Source organism: Amblyomma mixtum, chromosome 8, assembly GCF_055824585.1.
Source record: "Amblyomma mixtum isolate Tamu chromosome 8, ASM5582458v1, whole genome shotgun sequence".
Lineage (NCBI taxonomy): Eukaryota > Metazoa > Arthropoda > Arachnida > Ixodida > Ixodidae > Amblyomma > Amblyomma mixtum.
Window position 1 is genome coordinate 34,601,051 of NC_143019.1, and position 18,429 is coordinate 34,619,479.

The window sequence follows — 18,429 nt, forward strand, 5'->3', positions numbered from 1 at the left end:
GCCTCAGACAGCAAATTGTAATGTTTCACCCTGCTCCTAAGTTAACGGTCGTCTACTTCAAAGTGCTCCAACTTCGCAATTTCGAATCCTTCCAAAATTGCTCCAAACCACATTTTATTAGTAGAATCATTATGTAATTTTCAACGCGATGTGAACTGACTGACAGTTGGATGGACAAAAAATGTGCGGACAAAGACAGGTGAAAATGCAGAGGTAAATGCATCAGTCGTCGCCAGTTCTCCGTATGATCATCAGTCATCTGTGTTAGTAGTCATTCTTGTGTAAGACACTCGATTGATGACTGAACCGACGTACACTGGTACAGAACTTCCATTATCAAACAGACACTATAACAAATACTGGCCAAGTGCCTTCTCTACACTTTCGCCCTGTCTGTGTTATGAACAACCGAAGAGCTCAGCGAAGTCCATCGCTGTTTTATGAAGGTCAGGTCCGCGTCGAATAGAGCAGCCGCGTTTTCCTGGGTCCGGAAACAGAACTACAAGAACAGCCGGTGAGCAAACAGCCGCACCGGATGCGTACGAGAATACCTGAACTTCGCGAATTGCTCTCTCGGCACCACCGGAGCCGCTTGCAAAAAGAGTTCAGATACAGAGAAAACGGAAACACGTTTGCAGACAGATCCTCTGATAACCGCTGCCCTCAGTGCGGACGATGTCAGCTAGCCCCCCGGTGAGCATTTTCGGCTACAGAATAGCATATATATACGACCTGCAGTGGAGTTTTTTGTGGTTTTTTAGGGCACACAGCATAGGGAACACGCCCAGGGAATAAGAAAATTTGCGTGTTTGCTGTGGCTTGGGTAGACGCATGACACCAATATTGCGCCTTCACTCCTGATCAGCAGCAATGTGTGCAATGAATATTTAATATTCAAAAATCTCTTGAGAGTGAAATCTGTTTGATGTTTGCCGCATTGCCCTTTCACTAGAGGCTCGTAGCTTGCAAAAGTAACAAGTCCCCTGCAAAAAGTATTTCATCTGCAGGCAAACAAAAAGTATATAAAAAAATTCTGACGACGCTTACGAACACTGAATATCCGGGAAAAGAAAAATTGTGACGCGGAAGTGTAATTTCAAAAGTACGGAGATTGTCAACTTGCGCTGTTGAAATGTGCAGAGCAGCCCATTGGAAGTTCGCGAGTCACAATGTATTTGAACGTAGCCAACAATTCTAGACAAAAGTATTTTTCAGCGGTAAATCCTTCATGAACGCGATTTTTTCATATAATGGAAAATTTCACTATAACAATCAGTATATCCGCAGATCACCCGATGGCAATCTTGAATTTTTTTTTGTATTAACGTTGTTTTTGTAATCAAAAGCGTTCCCTATTGGTTTTTTATGTTAGCCTTAAATTGTCGATGCGATCGATGGAAACACTTTAAAAAAAGATTTTGCTATACATAAAAAATGGACGATTACCTTCAATATTTCCGCAAAAGTATCTTGCAATTTTCCAATTTTCAATATATTTGTTAAGACTTTTTCGACATGGATGACTAGTGCTTTCATAAGCAATCGCCAACGCGATTACCGGCTGCAAAACCATCATTCTCTATTATCATCTCTTGGTTTTAAGCAAAAACGTAGTATTGCCTTCGCAGGTTAATGTAGTTAATTGGAAGTAAATGTGGGAGTCCTTAGATCTAGAGCGGACGTGGTTTAAATGAGGACGCTAATGATGAGTATTTGCAGGAGGTCAATCACGGAAGAGGAGAAAAAGCGAAGGAGCATGAAACGGAGGTTTATCACGAAATAGACGGCTACTTCGTATGCACCGGCTTCGCGAATGATTGCATCCGTGAGGCCCTGCGTTATAAGCCACGTTCTAATGACCTGCTTATTGTGAGCTACCCGAAATGTGGTACGACGTGGATGCAGCACATCGTGTACAACATCCTCAATGGCCGACCGCCACCGAGGGACCTCATGGAACAGAGTGCTCTCATGCCTTTCCTGGAACTACAGGGAACTGAGTGTGCTGATGCCATGCCGAGACCAGGAGCCATTAAAACGCACATGCCGTTTCATTTGCACCCATTCTCACCAGAAGCAAAGTGAGCGCTGCGTTCGCTACTTCCTAACAACTGCGTTCGTTCGTATGTTGTCTCATGAGCTTCGCTTTTTCGCAGACTTTTGTTGTGATTGTGGGCCGGCAGGGTTAAAGTGCCTGTGTTTTATTTTTAGTATAAGACTGAAAGAGTAGTACTGACACCTTAAAACCATTGGTCGGCAAGAATGTGACAAGGTTAGTAGGTTTTGGAATTTGTATAAAAAAAGAAAACGCATAGCGCCACCGCAGAGACATGCGGCATCCCGATGTGACAGCGGACAGGGAACGGGTGTAATAATTGCGATAGACAGGCAGCTGAAAGAAAAAAATGAGCAGAAAAAGAAAGGACATTAGCTGGAATTAGAAGTAAAAAGTTTTTTTCTTCTTATAGAATAATCACTTAGTGAAGATGTCGTGACCTGCCGCTCATAAAAACATGAGCCTTTAATACTTTTTGAACGCTTGCGCACGTGATGACAGTTAATATTTTATCTTTGATTGACCATGGGCCATATTTATAAAGTGTCCATTTTCTGTTGTCCATTTCTCATCCATTCGATCCTTTGTCAGTGGTCACTCATATATAACTGCGGCTTTCAAGAGTCTGGAGCAAGCGACCCGGCCGTTGGATGGTTGGCGTTCGGACCTTACCATTGGCTGAAATTGGATTCAATATGCAGCCAATGGTGAGGCGCATCGCAGCGCTCTGCCAATAGGAGGTCACCGGTCTTGAACACCGGCTGTCATTGGCTGTGATATACCGCCAATAGTGAGGTCCGATCGCCAACCACCCAAGTGACCGGGTCGCTTCCGACAGATGCTTGAAAACCACGCACACATAGGAGTGACCACTGACGGAGGACTGCATGTACGTGAAATGGATAAAGGAAAATGGGCAGCTTGTAGAATACGGCGCCTGTGCTGCCGACACAGTATACAAGAGTAAACACGGGAGTTCATGTTTACAAGACCCAATCAAAGCCGGCGTTTTCACCACTCTTGTACTCAGTATTTGTTCTCGTTTTGTTATAAAAATATAAGAGGCGCAAATTTTGTCTATATTCCTAAAACATCATTTTGTATACTCCAATGTAAAACGCTCGCTTCACTGCGATAACTCACATGCGCAGAATTTTCACGGACACGCCGCACTAGGTCAAAGTTTGAGACACCAATGCCAGTAAATTCAGGAGATTTGACGGCGTCATCTTATCTTGTTTTCCAGGTATATCTATATCACCAGGAATCCTTACGACTGCTGCGTATCATTTTACTACCACACCAAGAGCGTGCCGGAGTATCACTTCGAAGACGGCACTTTCGACCAGTTTCTTGAAATGTTCCTGGAAGGTCGTGTAGATTTTGGGGACTATTTCGAACATCTCTTATCTTGGTATGGGCACAGATACGACGAAAATGTATTATTTCTTACGTACGAAGATTTGAAGCAGAATACGGATTTCTGGATCCTCAAGATTGCCGGATTTATCGATAAAAATTATGCGGCCACACTCAAGCTCAACGATGGTTTGCTTGAAGGTTTGATACATAACACAAGCCTAGAATATATGAAGGAAACGGTCAATGAGGAGAACCGGAAGATGAACGGATGCATGAATTCCATTCCAGACGAAAAGAAACCCCGCTGGATAAAGTTGATCCAAGAAACTGTGGACGACGAGACAATGGAAAAGCCTATCGAAGGTGACTTCGTTCGTAAGGGAATGGTCGGTGACTGGAAGAATCATTTCACGCCTCTGCAGATTGCTCGCATGAAACAAACGATTGCTCTCAAAACAGCTGGAAGTGATGTTATGAGTCTGTGGAAAGCCGTCGACCTGCCCTAGTTGCTTGAAACAACACCGCTGTTTTGTAGTTCAATAAAATTTACTTGTCTATCCTTGTGAAGGTAATGATATAGCCAAAATTAAAAGAGTATCAAATGACATCACATTACCTAGGAAACAATCTTAACCTTCGCAAAATGGTAATGTTGCTGTGTATCTGGTTTAGACCATAAATGTTCACGTGTCTGATAATTCAATTTCCGCCTCTGACTCTATGATTCCTACCATTACGGGACAGTGATCCTCATACGCTACGCTCTGGTGACAGGGCACGCGGAATATAATGCATTAACAGTGCTCAAGAAAGTACTGATCTTTCAAGGGCTTAATTACTTGTACAATGACGATAACGCTTGAAGCGAACGTGTTCTGTAATGTGCCGTTAACGGTATTGCATCATACATTTGATACAAATGAGCACATTGAAGCGAATCAAGTATAGAACCAAGGAGAACTATGAAAAGATTTTGCGCACGGGGAAAGACAGGCTCAAGATTCAGGAAAAGAAACCGTCAGTCACGTTCCCTATGTAAAAGTGTTCATCGTGGTGATGGTCGCCAGCGCTGGCATTGTTCAAGTAGAAGAATAGTAATTTGGGCCCGTTTGAAATCATTGATTGCGGTGAATGCAGCGCGAGGAAAAAAGCAAGAAAACGCCACTCAAACATGTACAGCCTTCGCCAAAAAAATACGGGACACGTGGTTGCCTTTTAGACAATGCCCTGGCAACCTGTAGAAGTTTTACAAACTATGAAAAAGAAGCAAGAAAAGGCTCATGTCCTCATTCCTCCCTGCTCTTAGAGCTTTCAGGTTTGTGGCTGTGTATTTACTTCAAAAAAGCAAGGTCTAGGATAGATGATCCAAAGGCAGATTAACTTCGCCTGACAAGGCTCATGTATACGATAGATTGCTCTAGGGCGCAACAAGGAAAACAAAACATAATGAAAGGGGGTTCGCGTACTAGTGACCTCAGCTATACAGTTCGCCAAACAGCTGAGCGGACGGCAGCAAAATCACAGTCAGTCTACACAGCCAGAGAGCTGGAGCCGCGCGCGCCGGCACACTTCGTCGTCAACTTCTTCGTCTGCCATCGAGGCAACCTGAGGCGCATTCATAATAGTTAAGGCGCGTTAATTGTAATTCACTACAATGGCCCCGGGATGGAAGAGGAGCCATCCTGGCGACCTATGGTGCTGGCAAGAGGAGCGGGTCGTAATAAGTCTTGAGGCGACTGACATGGACAAGCTCACGGCCGCGACGACGCAAGTCCGAAGAGGGTGTAAGCGGCTCTACAATATAATTAACAGGGGATGTTGATTCGACGACGCGGTAAGGGCCATGATGTTCTCTGCGAAATTTCGAAGACTGTCCTGGTGTAGTGGAGGGGACCCAAAGCCAAACTAATGAACCTGGAGAGAAAGCGTGCGCGGTTTGATGGGCATCGAGTTCATGCTTTCGGCGACCTTGGGAGTCCGAGGTGAAAGAACGGGCCAGTTGGCGACATTCCTCGGCGTGCTTGGCGAGTTCGGAAAGGGGCGTGCATTCGGAGGCGTCCGGAGTGTACGGCAAAACCGTGTCCATTGTGGAGGACGGCTCACGGCCATACAACAGGTAGAAAGGGGAAAATCCGGTGGTTGACTGGGTGGCGGTATTGTATGCGTACGTCACAAAAGGCAGCACAGAGTCCCAGTTAGACTGATCTGACGAGACGTACATGGTGAGCATATCGCCGAGAGTGCGATTAAAGCGCTCAGTCAGCCCGTTAGTTTGAGGGTGGTAGGCAGTGGTGGTCCGATGAATGATGCGACACTCTCTGAGGAAGGCTTCCACCGCGTCCGAAAGAAAGACACGGCCTCGATCACTGAGCAACTCGCGCGGCGCACCATGGCGGAGAACAAAATTGTGCAGCAGGAAGTGGGCAACGTCACGAGCAGTGGCAGCGGGTAGTGCGGCGGTCTCTGCATATCGGGTTAGGTGGTCGACGCCAACAATTATCCAGCGGTTCCCAGATAACGTGTAGGGCAGCGGGCCGTAGAGGTCGACGCCAACACGATCGAATGAGCGAGCCGGGCACGGCAATGGCTGCAAGGGGCCGCTCGTACGTGGCGCGGGAGACTTGCGTCGCTGACAGGCGATGCAGGAGCGGACGTATTGGCGAATGTACCCGTACATGCCCCGCCAATAATAACGCTGAGATATTCTTTGAAACGTCTTCAACACACCGGCGTGGGCACATTGTGGGTCAGCGTGAAACGAGGCACAGATCTCAGAACGTAAATGGCGAGGTATCGCGAGGAGCCACCGTCTACCATCTTGCGTGTAGTTACGGCGGTAGAGCAGGCCATCACGGAACGCAAAATGTGGTGCCTGGCGGCGTAGAGTGCGCGAAGGCACAGCAGTGTGAGCGTTGGTCACGACGTCGATGATCGACGCAAGCCACGGGTCTTTGCGCTGTTCCGCAAGCATATCAGAGGCGGTAAGAGGCGAGAGGACGGGTTCAGGCACGGATGAGCATGCAGCGGCGGTGGGCAGAGGAGGACCTCCTGCAATGGCGCCACCAGAGGAGTCGCAGCGTCGTGACTGGAGGGCATCAACGAGAGCTGACGCGCGACTTCCTCCCGAACAAACTGCTTTATCTGCGGTGACAGTTGCGCCGGGTCGGTATCAGATGTGAGGGAAGCAAGCGATTCCTGCTGCGAGAGCGGAGAACGGGTGAGGATGCGTCGCTTCCGAAGTTCGTCAAAGTTCTGGCAATGAGTAATGACTTCGGCGACTGTGGTGGGATTGCGTGCCAGAAGCATCTGGAACGCATCGTCGTCGATTCCTTTCAAGATGTTCTCAATCTTGGCGCGCTCAGACATAGAGGCGTCAACTCGTGTGCACAGGTTCACAACGTCCTCTATGTAGCTGGTGAAATTTTCACCAGGCAGCTGCGCCCGACTCCGCAGGCGTTGTTCCGCGCGCAGCTTGCGCACCGCAGGCCTGCCAAATACATCAGAAAAATTGGACTTGAAAGCTGACCACGTGGGGATGTCGGATTCGTGGTTTCTGAACCATAGGTTCGCAACGTCCGAAAGGTAGAAGATGACGTTGTTAAGTTTGAGTGCATCGTCCCACTTGTTATGGGTGCTCACCCGTTCGTACGATGCCAGCCAATCCTCGACGTCATCGTCGCCGGTGCCACTGAAGAAAGCGGGATCACGCTGCCGCAGCGCTCCAGCGCACAGAACGGTCGGGGTGGGTGGTGCAGGACTGGGCACGGAGTCCTTAGGCATTGTGAGCGGCGGGAGAAGACGGCTGCGAAGGTCCAGGGCGTCAGACGACCGCAACCTCCACCAAATGAAAGGGGGTTCGCGTACTAGTGACCTCAGCTATACAGTTCGCCAAACAGCTGAGCGGACGGCAGCAAAATCACAGTCAGTCTACACAGCCAGAGAGCTGGAGCCGCGCGCGCCGGCACACTTCGTCGTCAACTTCTTCGTCTGCCATCGAGGCAACCTGAGGCGCATTCATAATAGTTAAGGCGCGTTAATTGTAATTCACTACAATAATGACTTATATTAACATTCAGAATAGTTTATCACAAAGAGAAAAAATCAAATAATGAAGAGGCATACTTAGGCAGCGACAACATACAAGAGTAATATTACAATACAACAAAAGAAACAAACAATCATACACAATCTCTAATTGTAGAATAAACTAACGTAAGCATTGGAAACAAAGGGGTAACTCTTCTTGTCCTTGTCTCCTTGCGCTGCTGTTTATTTATTCAAGTCATGTACCAACACGCCCAATTTTCCGCGTTAAACACACATACTTGTGCATGACAAAATACAGCAGCCTAATTACATTGCAAACTCTCTGAATGAGGGAAAGGGAGGCAAATACGCATGATTACAGAACACCAGCGATAGAATGCTTATGTGCGCGTCGTGGGGAACGTAGTCGCCCGAATACAGGGCTCAAACGTAAGCCCTGTGGCTTAAACCTTTTTTTATATAGTTGTGTACATTAACGTAACGATGAACTGCGGATCGGAGAACAAAACCAATAAATATTCCCTGGATGATGATCTCTTGCTTTCGAATAAACGCGATGGTAAAAGACGACAACCGAAACCACAGTGTTAAACATGTATTTTTTAAATACGTTAGAGTTCTAATTGGAGTAGACTAAAGCAAACGAGCACTTTTTATTTGATTATCAGTCACCACACAGGCCTAAAGCTAACAATCGACAAACCGAGTTTTATTTGAAAGAGCACATTCATAGGATAGACGTCAAGTGGCTTTAATGTACCCCGGTCAAATCGAGACCCGGGAAATTGTTTGTGTTAAACGGACCATAACCGAAATTTGACTTCGCAACATGTGACAGATTGTAGGATGCAGGGTATGGAGGCATGCACTGGTAGAACAGGCTGAAGAAAAAAAACGTCGGGACGAATCTGCCACTCACTCAGATGGTCATGTGCTCTATCTCAGGGAGATAGAGAAGGGTGATTCACGAACTTGGAACCACGTTTTGAAACTCGGTGTGGATCCCCAGTCTATCGGATAGCCTGGCCTGTCGTGCCGCATCTACATATTCCTCAGCTTTGTTCTGCATTTTTTTTTGCTCTGCCTCCTTCGTCATAAATAATTTATATTATTCTATCGCTGTTCTGCACAGCATCCGTTTCATTAACAATGTACGCCCACGTGCCACAGCTGTCTGTAGATTGGACGGCCCCACCAAATGTCATGCACTGCAGTTAAAACCAAAATGACGTGACCGACCACTTACATTCCTTTTCCCCGCAAGGCAAGTTTTCTAGGTATCTTGCTTGCCGCCGCTTAATTCTGCGAGCACAACACGAGCACTCTAAACTTTCACAGGGAACACTTAAAGGTGCACTGAAGAGGAATCTGAACTCGTCTTTTTGCCGCGGGAACTCAATCTGCACGTTCCGAGCATTCTTAGAAACTTCGATTTATTGCCCTGTGTGGCTGATTTTCCTAATGAAATCGAATTAACGTCCGGCTCCCGCCTTTTTTATTTTTAAATTCTCCCTCGTACGGTGGGCGGAGTCGACCAACGCGTGGAGTGCCTTTCAGCCAGTCCCGCGGCGGCTTGCCGCTCTGTCATCGGCGGAGTAATACGTAGTAGTCCGTAGAAGCAAATAGTCCGCGCGTATTTTTATTTCAGCGGGCTTATTTCGCGGTTATATTATCTCCGAATGAAAATATTTATTCACGAAAACCTAAAAAACAAAATAAAGCGTAAGCAAAGCCTCCACGGAGCTAGCTGCAAGGCACTCCACGCGTTGGTCGACTCCGCCCACCGTACGAGGAAGAATTAAAAAAAAAATGCGGGAGACAGACGTTAATTCGATTTAATTAGAAAAATCAGCCACACAGGGCAATAAATCGAAGTTTCTAAGAAGGCTCCGAACGTGTAGATCGAGTTCCCGCGGCAAAAAGACGAGTTCAGATTCCTCTTCAGTGCACCTTTAAGCAAAACCCCATGATAATATTCGTTCGATGCTACCTCTTTCCTGTGCTCCAGACCACGTATAGATGCGCAAGCCTATCTTCAGAACGCTTTTTTTTTTGGCCGCATTTGTGCTGTCAGTTACACAGCACAGAAATACCTTCCAGGCATAACACAGCGGTGTGACATATTTGACCGCAATCGATATTGCCAGAAACCTGAGGTTGTAGCAATGAAGTGATGGTGACACTCCAGGCGGGCGCAGAATATGAAGCAATCTTTATATACATATAGGACACTTTAACCGCTATCAGGCCTGACCTAATGCCTCGTAGAGCTCTGCTTAAGAAATTTGGACGATGTAGCAGGCTGTAAGAAAAAGACAAGTTTACACCTTACCTAATAACGTGTTTTTTTTTTATGTATCAGGACATAACCTCGTCTTCCTACTACTCGATGCCATCGTGCAGCACTCCACCTTGGATCTACGGCGGAGATACGACCATATCGTTCATTACTTGACGACGATTTATCATTGCACGTCGTCTGTCTCCCTGGCGCCACGAGCAGACGCTAACATTGCAGTTTCTGGGAGCCAAAGTGCCTCTAAGAGTCTTATTACAGCCGCGCTATCTTTACTGCGTATATAGTCTGTTCTCTTTTCTGTCGGACTCCATGAACACAGTTATGCCTCGCCAGTTGCTGGGTCGTATTCTACACTTTCTGTTCCCAGATAAAAGTCATCACATCCCAACTACCTTCTTGTTTTCAGGCTTCAACCCTGTCAAGCGCGCAAATTGAAGTGCACTTAAGAAGAGGGTCACTTTCTAAAAGTGCACTCTAGCATAGCTAAACGGCGTAACAGAAGTGCACTCGCCAAAGTGCGCACTCATGTCGGCGCACGTTCCCAGTATGCACTTTGAGGGCTACTGGGAGCAGCTACTTCAAAGGCGCTATATGTATAGAGCATAAAAAGGTACTTACAAGTATATTTTACATGCTATAATACCGTTTTCCGAAAAAATTCGTTCGTTACAGCTACAAGCGAAGCAATAAAACAAAGGAACGAGATCAGATGCAACACCGCTGCCCGTCGCCATCTTGTTTGAGGTCGCTATTCTGGATAGTCTTGGCTGGTCTTGGCTTTTCTTCTATTTCTATTTTTTTTCATCGTTAAGAACTGTGGAAGCGCGTTCTATTGGCGCTATCACGTTAAGCAATGAAATATTATGAGTCTTTTTCTTCTCCACCGACCTCTTCATAAATCCCGCTCATTTTTTTTTCGCCATTTTTTTTTTACTACCAGTGAGCTTTGCTTTCTCGTTTAGTACCGCGTAGCCCAGTGTCACTCGAGATGCCGAAGTGCAATCCCGGTAAGTGCGCTTAACTTGCGTGCTTGACAGGGGTGTTAGTTGATCACATCCAGGATAGCAATCAGCGATTGCTAACGCCAAAGACTTTTATTGCTACCGTTTTCTTGTTGTATTCGTTTGCCTCTATATCATTGATACGCCTGGCTGGGACATAAGGGGTAATAGCTGGAAATTAATTGTGGTTCACGTGCTCCGTTGCCTACCTTCAGCAATGGGAAAGACGCAAAAGGAAGAAAGAGAAAGAGCTCCAAAAATATTGCACCTTAGACTTTTTACAGTGGAGCGTACAGCACTCCCACTGTTCAGGATTCCTTTCCTCACGTGTGTGACGCATGTGCACGCCAGACTTGTTATTAAATTCAAGGGCTCCTTTTAGGTGAGCATTGAATCAATACCGCATTTTTCCGGAAAAACTTAGTACAAAAATTTTAAAAATTCGTTACTGCTTACCTCTGCATGGCTGCCGAAAGAAGAAAAAAGGGCTAGCGTCTGGTTTTTAACGAAGCAATGAAGAGCATATCAACTGTGTAGGTACTGTGTACATCACGGTATCATTTCTACTGCTGCATTCGTAATTTTCATGCTTCTGAGCTTCGGCAATGTGGACGAACCAACAGACGCGCGATCGTACCAGTTATGTTATGGAAAACGGAGTATAACTTTTTGTGCAGCTGCCAGAGGAAAATGCACATGCGTACATTGGATTGCGTTGAATATGTGACCAATGATAAAAAAAATAAGCGAGTAAAAATAAATCACTTTTTATTCAACATTATTTCCCTTGCTTGCGAAGTTAAAGGCTATACTTTGTTCTTTCGTCGTTTCTGCGAAAAAAACGGTGCAGTTTTTATTTAAGAAAGGAATATACATACCTCACAATGCTTGCGAGGTCTTCTTGTAGAGCTGAGGCTTTCAGTACGAATTAAAAAAGTTGATTAACAGTTGTAAATTTGCGCGTAAAATAGCGTTTGTAATGCTTTTATTGTTGACATTGTTTTGGTGAGGTTATAATGAGCATGCATGGTAGTGTGAAAGAACTTGTAGACGTGCTAGACGGTTGTAGATTCAGGTATAGTAGAGCAGATTCGTAAAACAGGCGCAAATAAGAGGCAGGACAAGGGACAAGCGCTTGCCCTGTGTCCTTGGTACAGTGTCCTTGTTCTCATTTGTGTCTGTTGTGCGAATACGCTGTAATATTTTGTGAAATAGCATATAAGAGCCTGAGCGACCCTCTGCATAGCACTACGCACATAATAAGGCGAAAGCCTTTAATGCCTCATGCTGTCGTTAGCAGCCGTGTTGGCAGATTTGTCCGCATTTCGGTGACACTACTTAAAAAGAAGCTGCGTTGAGGCTGGGAATCGAACCAGGGCCTTCGCCGTTTGAAGCAGAGACGCTACCACTCCGCCACGAAGGCTCCAGGTTTGACCATGAATAAAGGTGCATCTAGTGAATGCATGGGTTTTATAAATAAAATAAAAGGTAAAAGATAATAAAAATACGCAAAGAAAAATAAAAGTAAGAAAAGGAACAAAAATAAAAATAAAAATATGAAAGTAAAAGAAAACAAACACTATAAAGTAAGGAAGGAAATAAATTGTGAGAAATAAAATTACAAAATATAGGAAAAAAAACAAAAATAAAAATAAAATAAAAAATTAAATATGAAAAATAAAAAAGAAACAAACAGTGCGCCAGCAAAAGCTTTCGTCTTGCAGCACTTTAGAGAGTCAAAGTGCCCTCTGAATTTTTAATCACTTGCGTCGACATGGAGGTTAACGGAGCGCCGGCTACATCGTCCGGCTGAGGCGAAGGTTCAAACTTTTTGTATGGCGTCTACTGGCGCCATCTCGTATTCCTCGGCACTGACCACCCGGGTCATTGCAAGCCCACCGCCTAGAAGTTGTCTAACGCCTCACTGTGTCAAAAACCATTAGCTGGCTAACAATCCACAGCAATAAGCACATAAACTCCAACATGTAAAAGATACGCGATTGTCTACACACGCAATTATTGTTCAGAGATATTCACATGCATTAGAGCTCTTTTATGCTAACCCTGATCTCAGTGCGTGCAACTTAAAACCTTCATGGCAGGTCCAAGTCCGCCCACAGTGCCATGACATCTGAACCCATAGCTTTGGCTGCAATCCATGACTTTGTCTTCTCGATTTGTTCAGAAGTGAAGTGAGCCGTCCAGTCACCAACGACACCTTTGCGAACGAATCCGTGATCATCATGCATCTCCTCCTTGTGAGCGATTCTATGCCGATACGCCTCCATAGACTTGATAGCCCTGTGAGGCGGCAGGTCCAACAGTCTTTTAATAACCGTGAGCATCTTCCCGTTGAAGACATCTCTCATTTTATCCAACCTCGTGGCGTCAACGACCTTCCGAAGTAGGGCAGGGTCCTCGCGAAGTTTATCTGCGCTATCTTCATCAATGAAATCGGCCATCTTGAGAGTCCAAAAGCTTGGATCCTTCTTCAGGAGTTCGTAGGTCAAGAAGAACACGTTTGGGTCATGGCGACGCTTGTACCAAGAAAGCAAATGGTCGAAGTAGTCGCCGTAAGACAGTTTTCCTGACACAAAAAGTTCATGGAACCTTGCAAAAGACACGTCTTGCACCCTCTTGGGTGTCATGCTTCTCAGAAAGTAATAGTACGAGACGCACACATCGTACGGGTTTCGGGCGACGTAGATGTACTTCGCCTCTTTCGAGTATGGATGGTTGTCGAAGGGGAGGTGCGTTTTCAGGAGGCGCGGGCCTTTCAACTTCTCTGCTGCCTCAGCGCCCATCATCTCCATGTACGGCGACGCCAGCATGAAATCGACCAGGGCAGTAGGCGGCTCTCCTTCGGTAAGTATGCTAAGCAGCAAGTACTGCGTCCACGTTGTGCCGCACTTTGGGTATGATACGATGAAGACGTCGTCGGGCCGAGGTCGGTAGGCCATCGTGGAGCGAACAAGAGCCTCTGGGAAGAAGGAGCGGATCTGGAGGCCATTGATATTTCGGAGCTCCTTGACGTCCATGACGGGTGTTATTAGAGGACAGCCTTTTCGGTTAGAAGGGGCACAAACTGCAACGAAACGGCAAATATATAGCATTCATAGATACCTTTAATACCTGCTAAATATCTACAGAAATGCAAGATATCTATATGACCAATATTTACGAACTAAGTGTGTTTGCCACGGCGTCGCTTAATATGACGGTTAATATTATGCTTAATATGATGCCCCTCCACCGCAATATTCATCACCAGCTTCAAAGTGCATTATTCATTTGGTGATCGGACCAGGAGCTGCCAGAGGTATGCGTGTGAGGCAATGATTATTACTGCTTTCTTCTAGCACATGCTTACTGGAACTCTTGGTATTAACGGTGCATAGTCATTTTACACAGTGAGCCTCAAGAAATTAAACCTTAATCCGCACCAGCCGTAAGGTGTCCCTAAAAATGAAAAAAAGTATTTTCTTGTCTAAGGTATGCTTTTGCTGAATTGTGAGTCCGGCAGTACGAAGGATGGAAAATTGAGAGCCATCTCTCAGACCCATCTGTGTTCAGATGAGAATCTCCAGCGTGCACGCATAACGTAAATATGCACTGAATATGTAAGTACTAGTGTGGCTCACAGTTCACTGGCAGCGATGAGTGTGCGTGCATTGCAAAGAACTTAGTAATTCTGCATTACTTGAACTACTTGTAGAGCCAGCAAACGAAAGACCTAGATCCACTCTTTTTAGGCTCTGGTGTAGATAACGCGAATGAAGCAGTGGACACCGCGGAAAAAGACGAGACTCGTAATTTATATAGCCCAGGCTGAAAAGAACTATTGCAAAAACCAAGCGTTTCCAACAAATATTTGCATACAAGCTGCACTGAAAAGTGCCGCCAAATGCTGCTGCTCGCCTTGTGACCAAGCTTCAGCCATAAGTTGACTAAAAACCTAGGTAAGTAGATAAATCGAATCACTGTGTTTTGCTTGCAACATTCCCTAACAGCTGTTCTTAACAAAAATACCTTTGCAATTCGAGATAAGATTTCATGTGCCATCAACCAAGAGGGAATATGCCCGAAAGTTTCCACTTACTTCAGTGATGAAGTTAAAGTTGCCGCGCCGTTTCGTACTCTCCCACTGACTCCGCCTAACACTTTGGAATTTTTCTACGATGTGTACATCAAAGAAGATTAACACATTCTCCGCCTTTGCACTTCGTGCGCCCGTCGGCAATCAGTGGGCCACTCACGGGTGTCACCTTCGTATGTCAGTCATGGCCAGCCCGAGCTATCTCCTCTTATACTGCTCTGGAATGAAGATCATGTGACCTGCCCTCAAGAGAGCGCAGATGCGGAGCAAACATTGCCAGCCGCGGAGAACAACGAGTGGCCAGAAAGAAGCGAGGATCAGGAAATTTTGGTTGGCTGCCCATAAAATGCCTTCGCCTTCTCCTCCTCGTCTGCCCTGGATAGTGTTATCGCATGTCATATCAGCTGTCCGCTATTTCTTCTCTTGTTTTAATTTTTTCTGTTGAAACACTGGATGTCATCTGTATTTTGTGGTGAAGCACAGAGGATAAAGAAGAAGTCGTTTGCAGAGCAATGTGATTAGCCTTATAGTTGTCTGTCGGCGACTTATCCACCTCAATCACTTAATTGAAAGAATGTGTCTCTACTGTTATCCTATGAGGCCACTATTCTCAAAAACTGGTTTTTTTTTTGTCAGCGTTCGACGCTCAATTCGTCAGCCCTGAGGGTACGCGATACGAGAGACGTCGCACAACGGGACGTTCGCTCTCCTCGGGCTCTGCAAGGTTGTCTCACTGTCTTCAAAAAACTTGGTCGCACTAAAATGAAATGGCTTATATCATCCACAGCGACACATTGACGCACCTAAGTGATGTGGGCCGGTGAATCTTGCCCAGCCATTTCGGCACATAGGTAGAGTTCGTGCGCATTATGATACAAGCGAGTACCTCTCTCGCACAAGAACCCTCCTGTAACGCAAGGAGTTCGCTGAGGCGGCCACAGCGCAGAAAAATGATGCTCAAATACCTGCCTTGAGAAGCACCTGACCCTAGCGACACAAAGTGAAGTTTGATATGAGTAAGCTCCTTGGGCAAGATCTCCAGCCGTATTAAAAGCGACTCAAGCGCGAAGTGGCAGTGAATAGAAAGAAACTGCATATCCTTTAAGATCTGTAAATTCCTGAGAGAAGTCAGAACCCAGGGGCAAATTTTTCAACGGAGTCTCTCGTCTCAGGCGCTATAGTGCAGAATTGGAGTCAGACAGAATCACGACACACTCTGGGTCGTATAAAGAAGGACGGTTAAGCGAGTTTGCGATGGCCAATGATTCAGCGGAAGTTGATGACAGTACTACTTGAAGGCAGGCCAGCCTAATTTATTCCAAGGTCAGGGTCAACAGATGTGGCCACGCATGACTGCTGATTCCGTAGAGATATAAGAGTAAAAGTAGAGGCAGCTCCAAGGAATTGCTGAGATGGTGAACGAGGAGCTAAAGAACATCCTTCCGCCACGGACATCAATCGTTTTTAGCCTTGTTCAAGTGTGTAAAAATTCCTGGTGAGTATGCTGAGTGAGTATAGAAGGCTGCTGGTCCAAGTAGTGTAGTATAGCTTTAATAAAATTTAAGGACCACTTCCTCACGTCGCAAGTGGCTGACATTTCAGAAAGTTTGGTCTAAGCAGTAAGGGAAAAACGATATTGTTCACCTTCTCTTTCACGTCGAATTTTTCTCAAGATGACCGCAAGGTGGCAAGGATGGCTCCGCTGACGAATCTGAGGTCATTAAAAAAGATGTACAGACCCCGATCTCTGTTTCATTGACCCTGGTTAGTGAAGATATCCGCCGCTCTCTTCATCATCCGACTGATGAACTGCTCCGAGATGGCAACTTCTCATAAGCTTTGCAACCGTGCGGACGGCCAGCGGGACCACAGGGGCTATGCGGAGGGTGGGTATCAATGTGCAAATAATGTGGTGCAGGTCGTTCAGGAAGAGAAGACACTTGAACAGTTTATTGCAGTAGCCAAAGAGAAAGGAAGCCATTCGCTCATATTTTCGCCATCTTAAACTTTATGACCACCCTCCTGAAAAGAGGAGCAGCTTGCCTTTTCTTTGATAATTAGTTTCTTTCTTCCTTATCGACCGTTGACCTGTCACGCGCAGCTATGACCGACCTGATAATTTCCTAGTGCCAGGTACTGAGGGTGACCCACTTCCTCAAGTGCTTGTCCACAACGCTGGTCGTAAACGCATTTCGACGCGCAGTATCACTGTTCTAATGTAATGCGTTTTTTTTTCTTTTTCTCGCAATAAGTCTTATTACTATGAAGTACAGAGCCCCAATGGAAAAAAAAAAATTGCAGCTTTTTGCGGTAAATGCAACGATTGATAGCTGATTGTCAGCGAACTAGGCACAGTTCGTCAATAGCAATGATGAAACACTCTCCACACCTCACGAAAAAAAAAGCATAAAATAGAAATTACGGATGCTACCTTTTTACGATTTGCAATAAAAGCAAGCTATAACCTTCCAGCCCAATCCAAACGCATTACTGAAGGACCTGCTTAGGGTCCACCGAAGCTCAAATGCAGTAAAGGTACTAGGCATGCGCCCACCTGCATTAAGTCATCCATAGTGAGGATAAAGCCGTATGCGACCCACGAGCGACATTAATGGTGAAAATTTCATGTATGTGACGGTTTGCTAAAACTTCGCAGACTTTGCAAATACTCTCTAAGGGGATATCAAGCTTTCGCAGGATTATGAAAGAATAGGCTAGAATTTAATCTGATTCGTCGCTAAAATGAAGACAAATGTGAAATGTAACGAGTGACAGCTATAGGTGGCACAAGCCACCTGCCAATTTAAAGGGTTCAGCCTCATCCGCCCGTTCGTCCATCCATTCGTTCTACAGCATCGGGACAAATCAGCGCGTATCCACAGGTGGTGGGGGCCTCCAGTTACAGTCACATGGTATGCGGTACTCGGTATGGTTATGGCGTCTATTACCACCGAAAATTTTAAAGGATACCTTTCACAAAAATACTGAGTCCCCGAAGACAATAAAATAAGGAACCTTATCAGATCGACATCGCTAACGGGTTGATGATAAGGCCTTGGGGCGTGGGGTTTCTTTAATTTTGGTCCCAATGTCCGGCACGTCCTCTGAAGTGAGCAGAGGCGTTAGTCGTCCAGAAAAAAAAAAAAACTTCACGGTCTCTCTCGCCAACGTAAGCAGGTTCCGGCACGAAAAGCTGTGCAGGACCTGCATACTGCATTCTGGGATTGGTTACTGCAAATACGAGCCTGAGGGGGATGGTGCGGTGCAGTTACTGCGGTTGCACTCGTCGATGATTAAAAGGGGGGGGGGGGGGGGAGGAGTAGAATTTTAAAAATTCTTTCACCAGGTGGCGTCATGGCGGGTGGGGAGGCATGCACATAATTATCAGGTGGAGGAGCCGACAACATCTGGGTGTATTGTCAGCCCATTGCAGATAAAACACAGGATAGGTAGAGGTACAGAGGAGGAATTTATTAATGTTTTATTTCAACTGATTGTTGATGCGCCGCCAGAATTACCATTTCCAGCAGAAGCGGCACTAACCCCCCGTCCCACCCCACACCTCACA

General features: G+C 45.9%; 3 protein-coding genes across 3 annotated transcripts in view; 2 read left to right on the plus strand and 1 right to left on the minus strand.

Moving 5' to 3' along the window:
* LOC149332012 (sulfotransferase 2A1-like) overlaps positions 1–18,429 on the plus strand; it is a 252,829-nt gene that overhangs the window by 134,835 nt on the left and 99,565 nt on the right. The gene's annotated exons all lie outside the window — the stretch shown is intronic.
* Positions 519–3,924, plus strand: LOC149332021 (sulfotransferase ssu-1-like). The gene is made up of 3 exons (XM_089555656.1): positions 519–693; positions 1,720–2,081; positions 3,303–3,924. Exons 1-3 carry the CDS (start codon positions 676–678, stop codon positions 3,922–3,924), a joined length of 1,002 nt encoding a protein of 333 aa, XP_089411782.1. The 5' UTR covers positions 519–675.
* Positions 12,859–14,982, minus strand: LOC149332022 (sulfotransferase ssu-1-like). Its single transcript, XM_089555657.1, has 2 exons — positions 14,865–14,982; positions 12,859–13,850 (listed from the first exon to the last, which is right to left on the minus strand). The coding sequence occupies exon 2, from the start codon at positions 13,801–13,803 to the stop codon at positions 12,859–12,861; it is 945 nt and encodes a 314-aa protein (XP_089411783.1). The 5' UTR covers positions 13,804–13,850; positions 14,865–14,982.

What these genes read in the sequence shown, in the direction of transcription:
- LOC149332022 (XM_089555657.1), bottom strand. Translation starts at nt 13,803, where the DNA reads ATGGACGTCAAGGAGCTCCGAAATATCAATGGCCTCCAGATCCGCTCC.
- LOC149332021 (XM_089555656.1), top strand. An exon ending in CCATTCTCACCAGAAGCAAA is followed by an intron (nt 2,082 to 3,302) that starts GTGAGCGCTGCG and finishes CTTGTTTTCCAG; the next exon opens with GTATATCTATATCACCAGGA.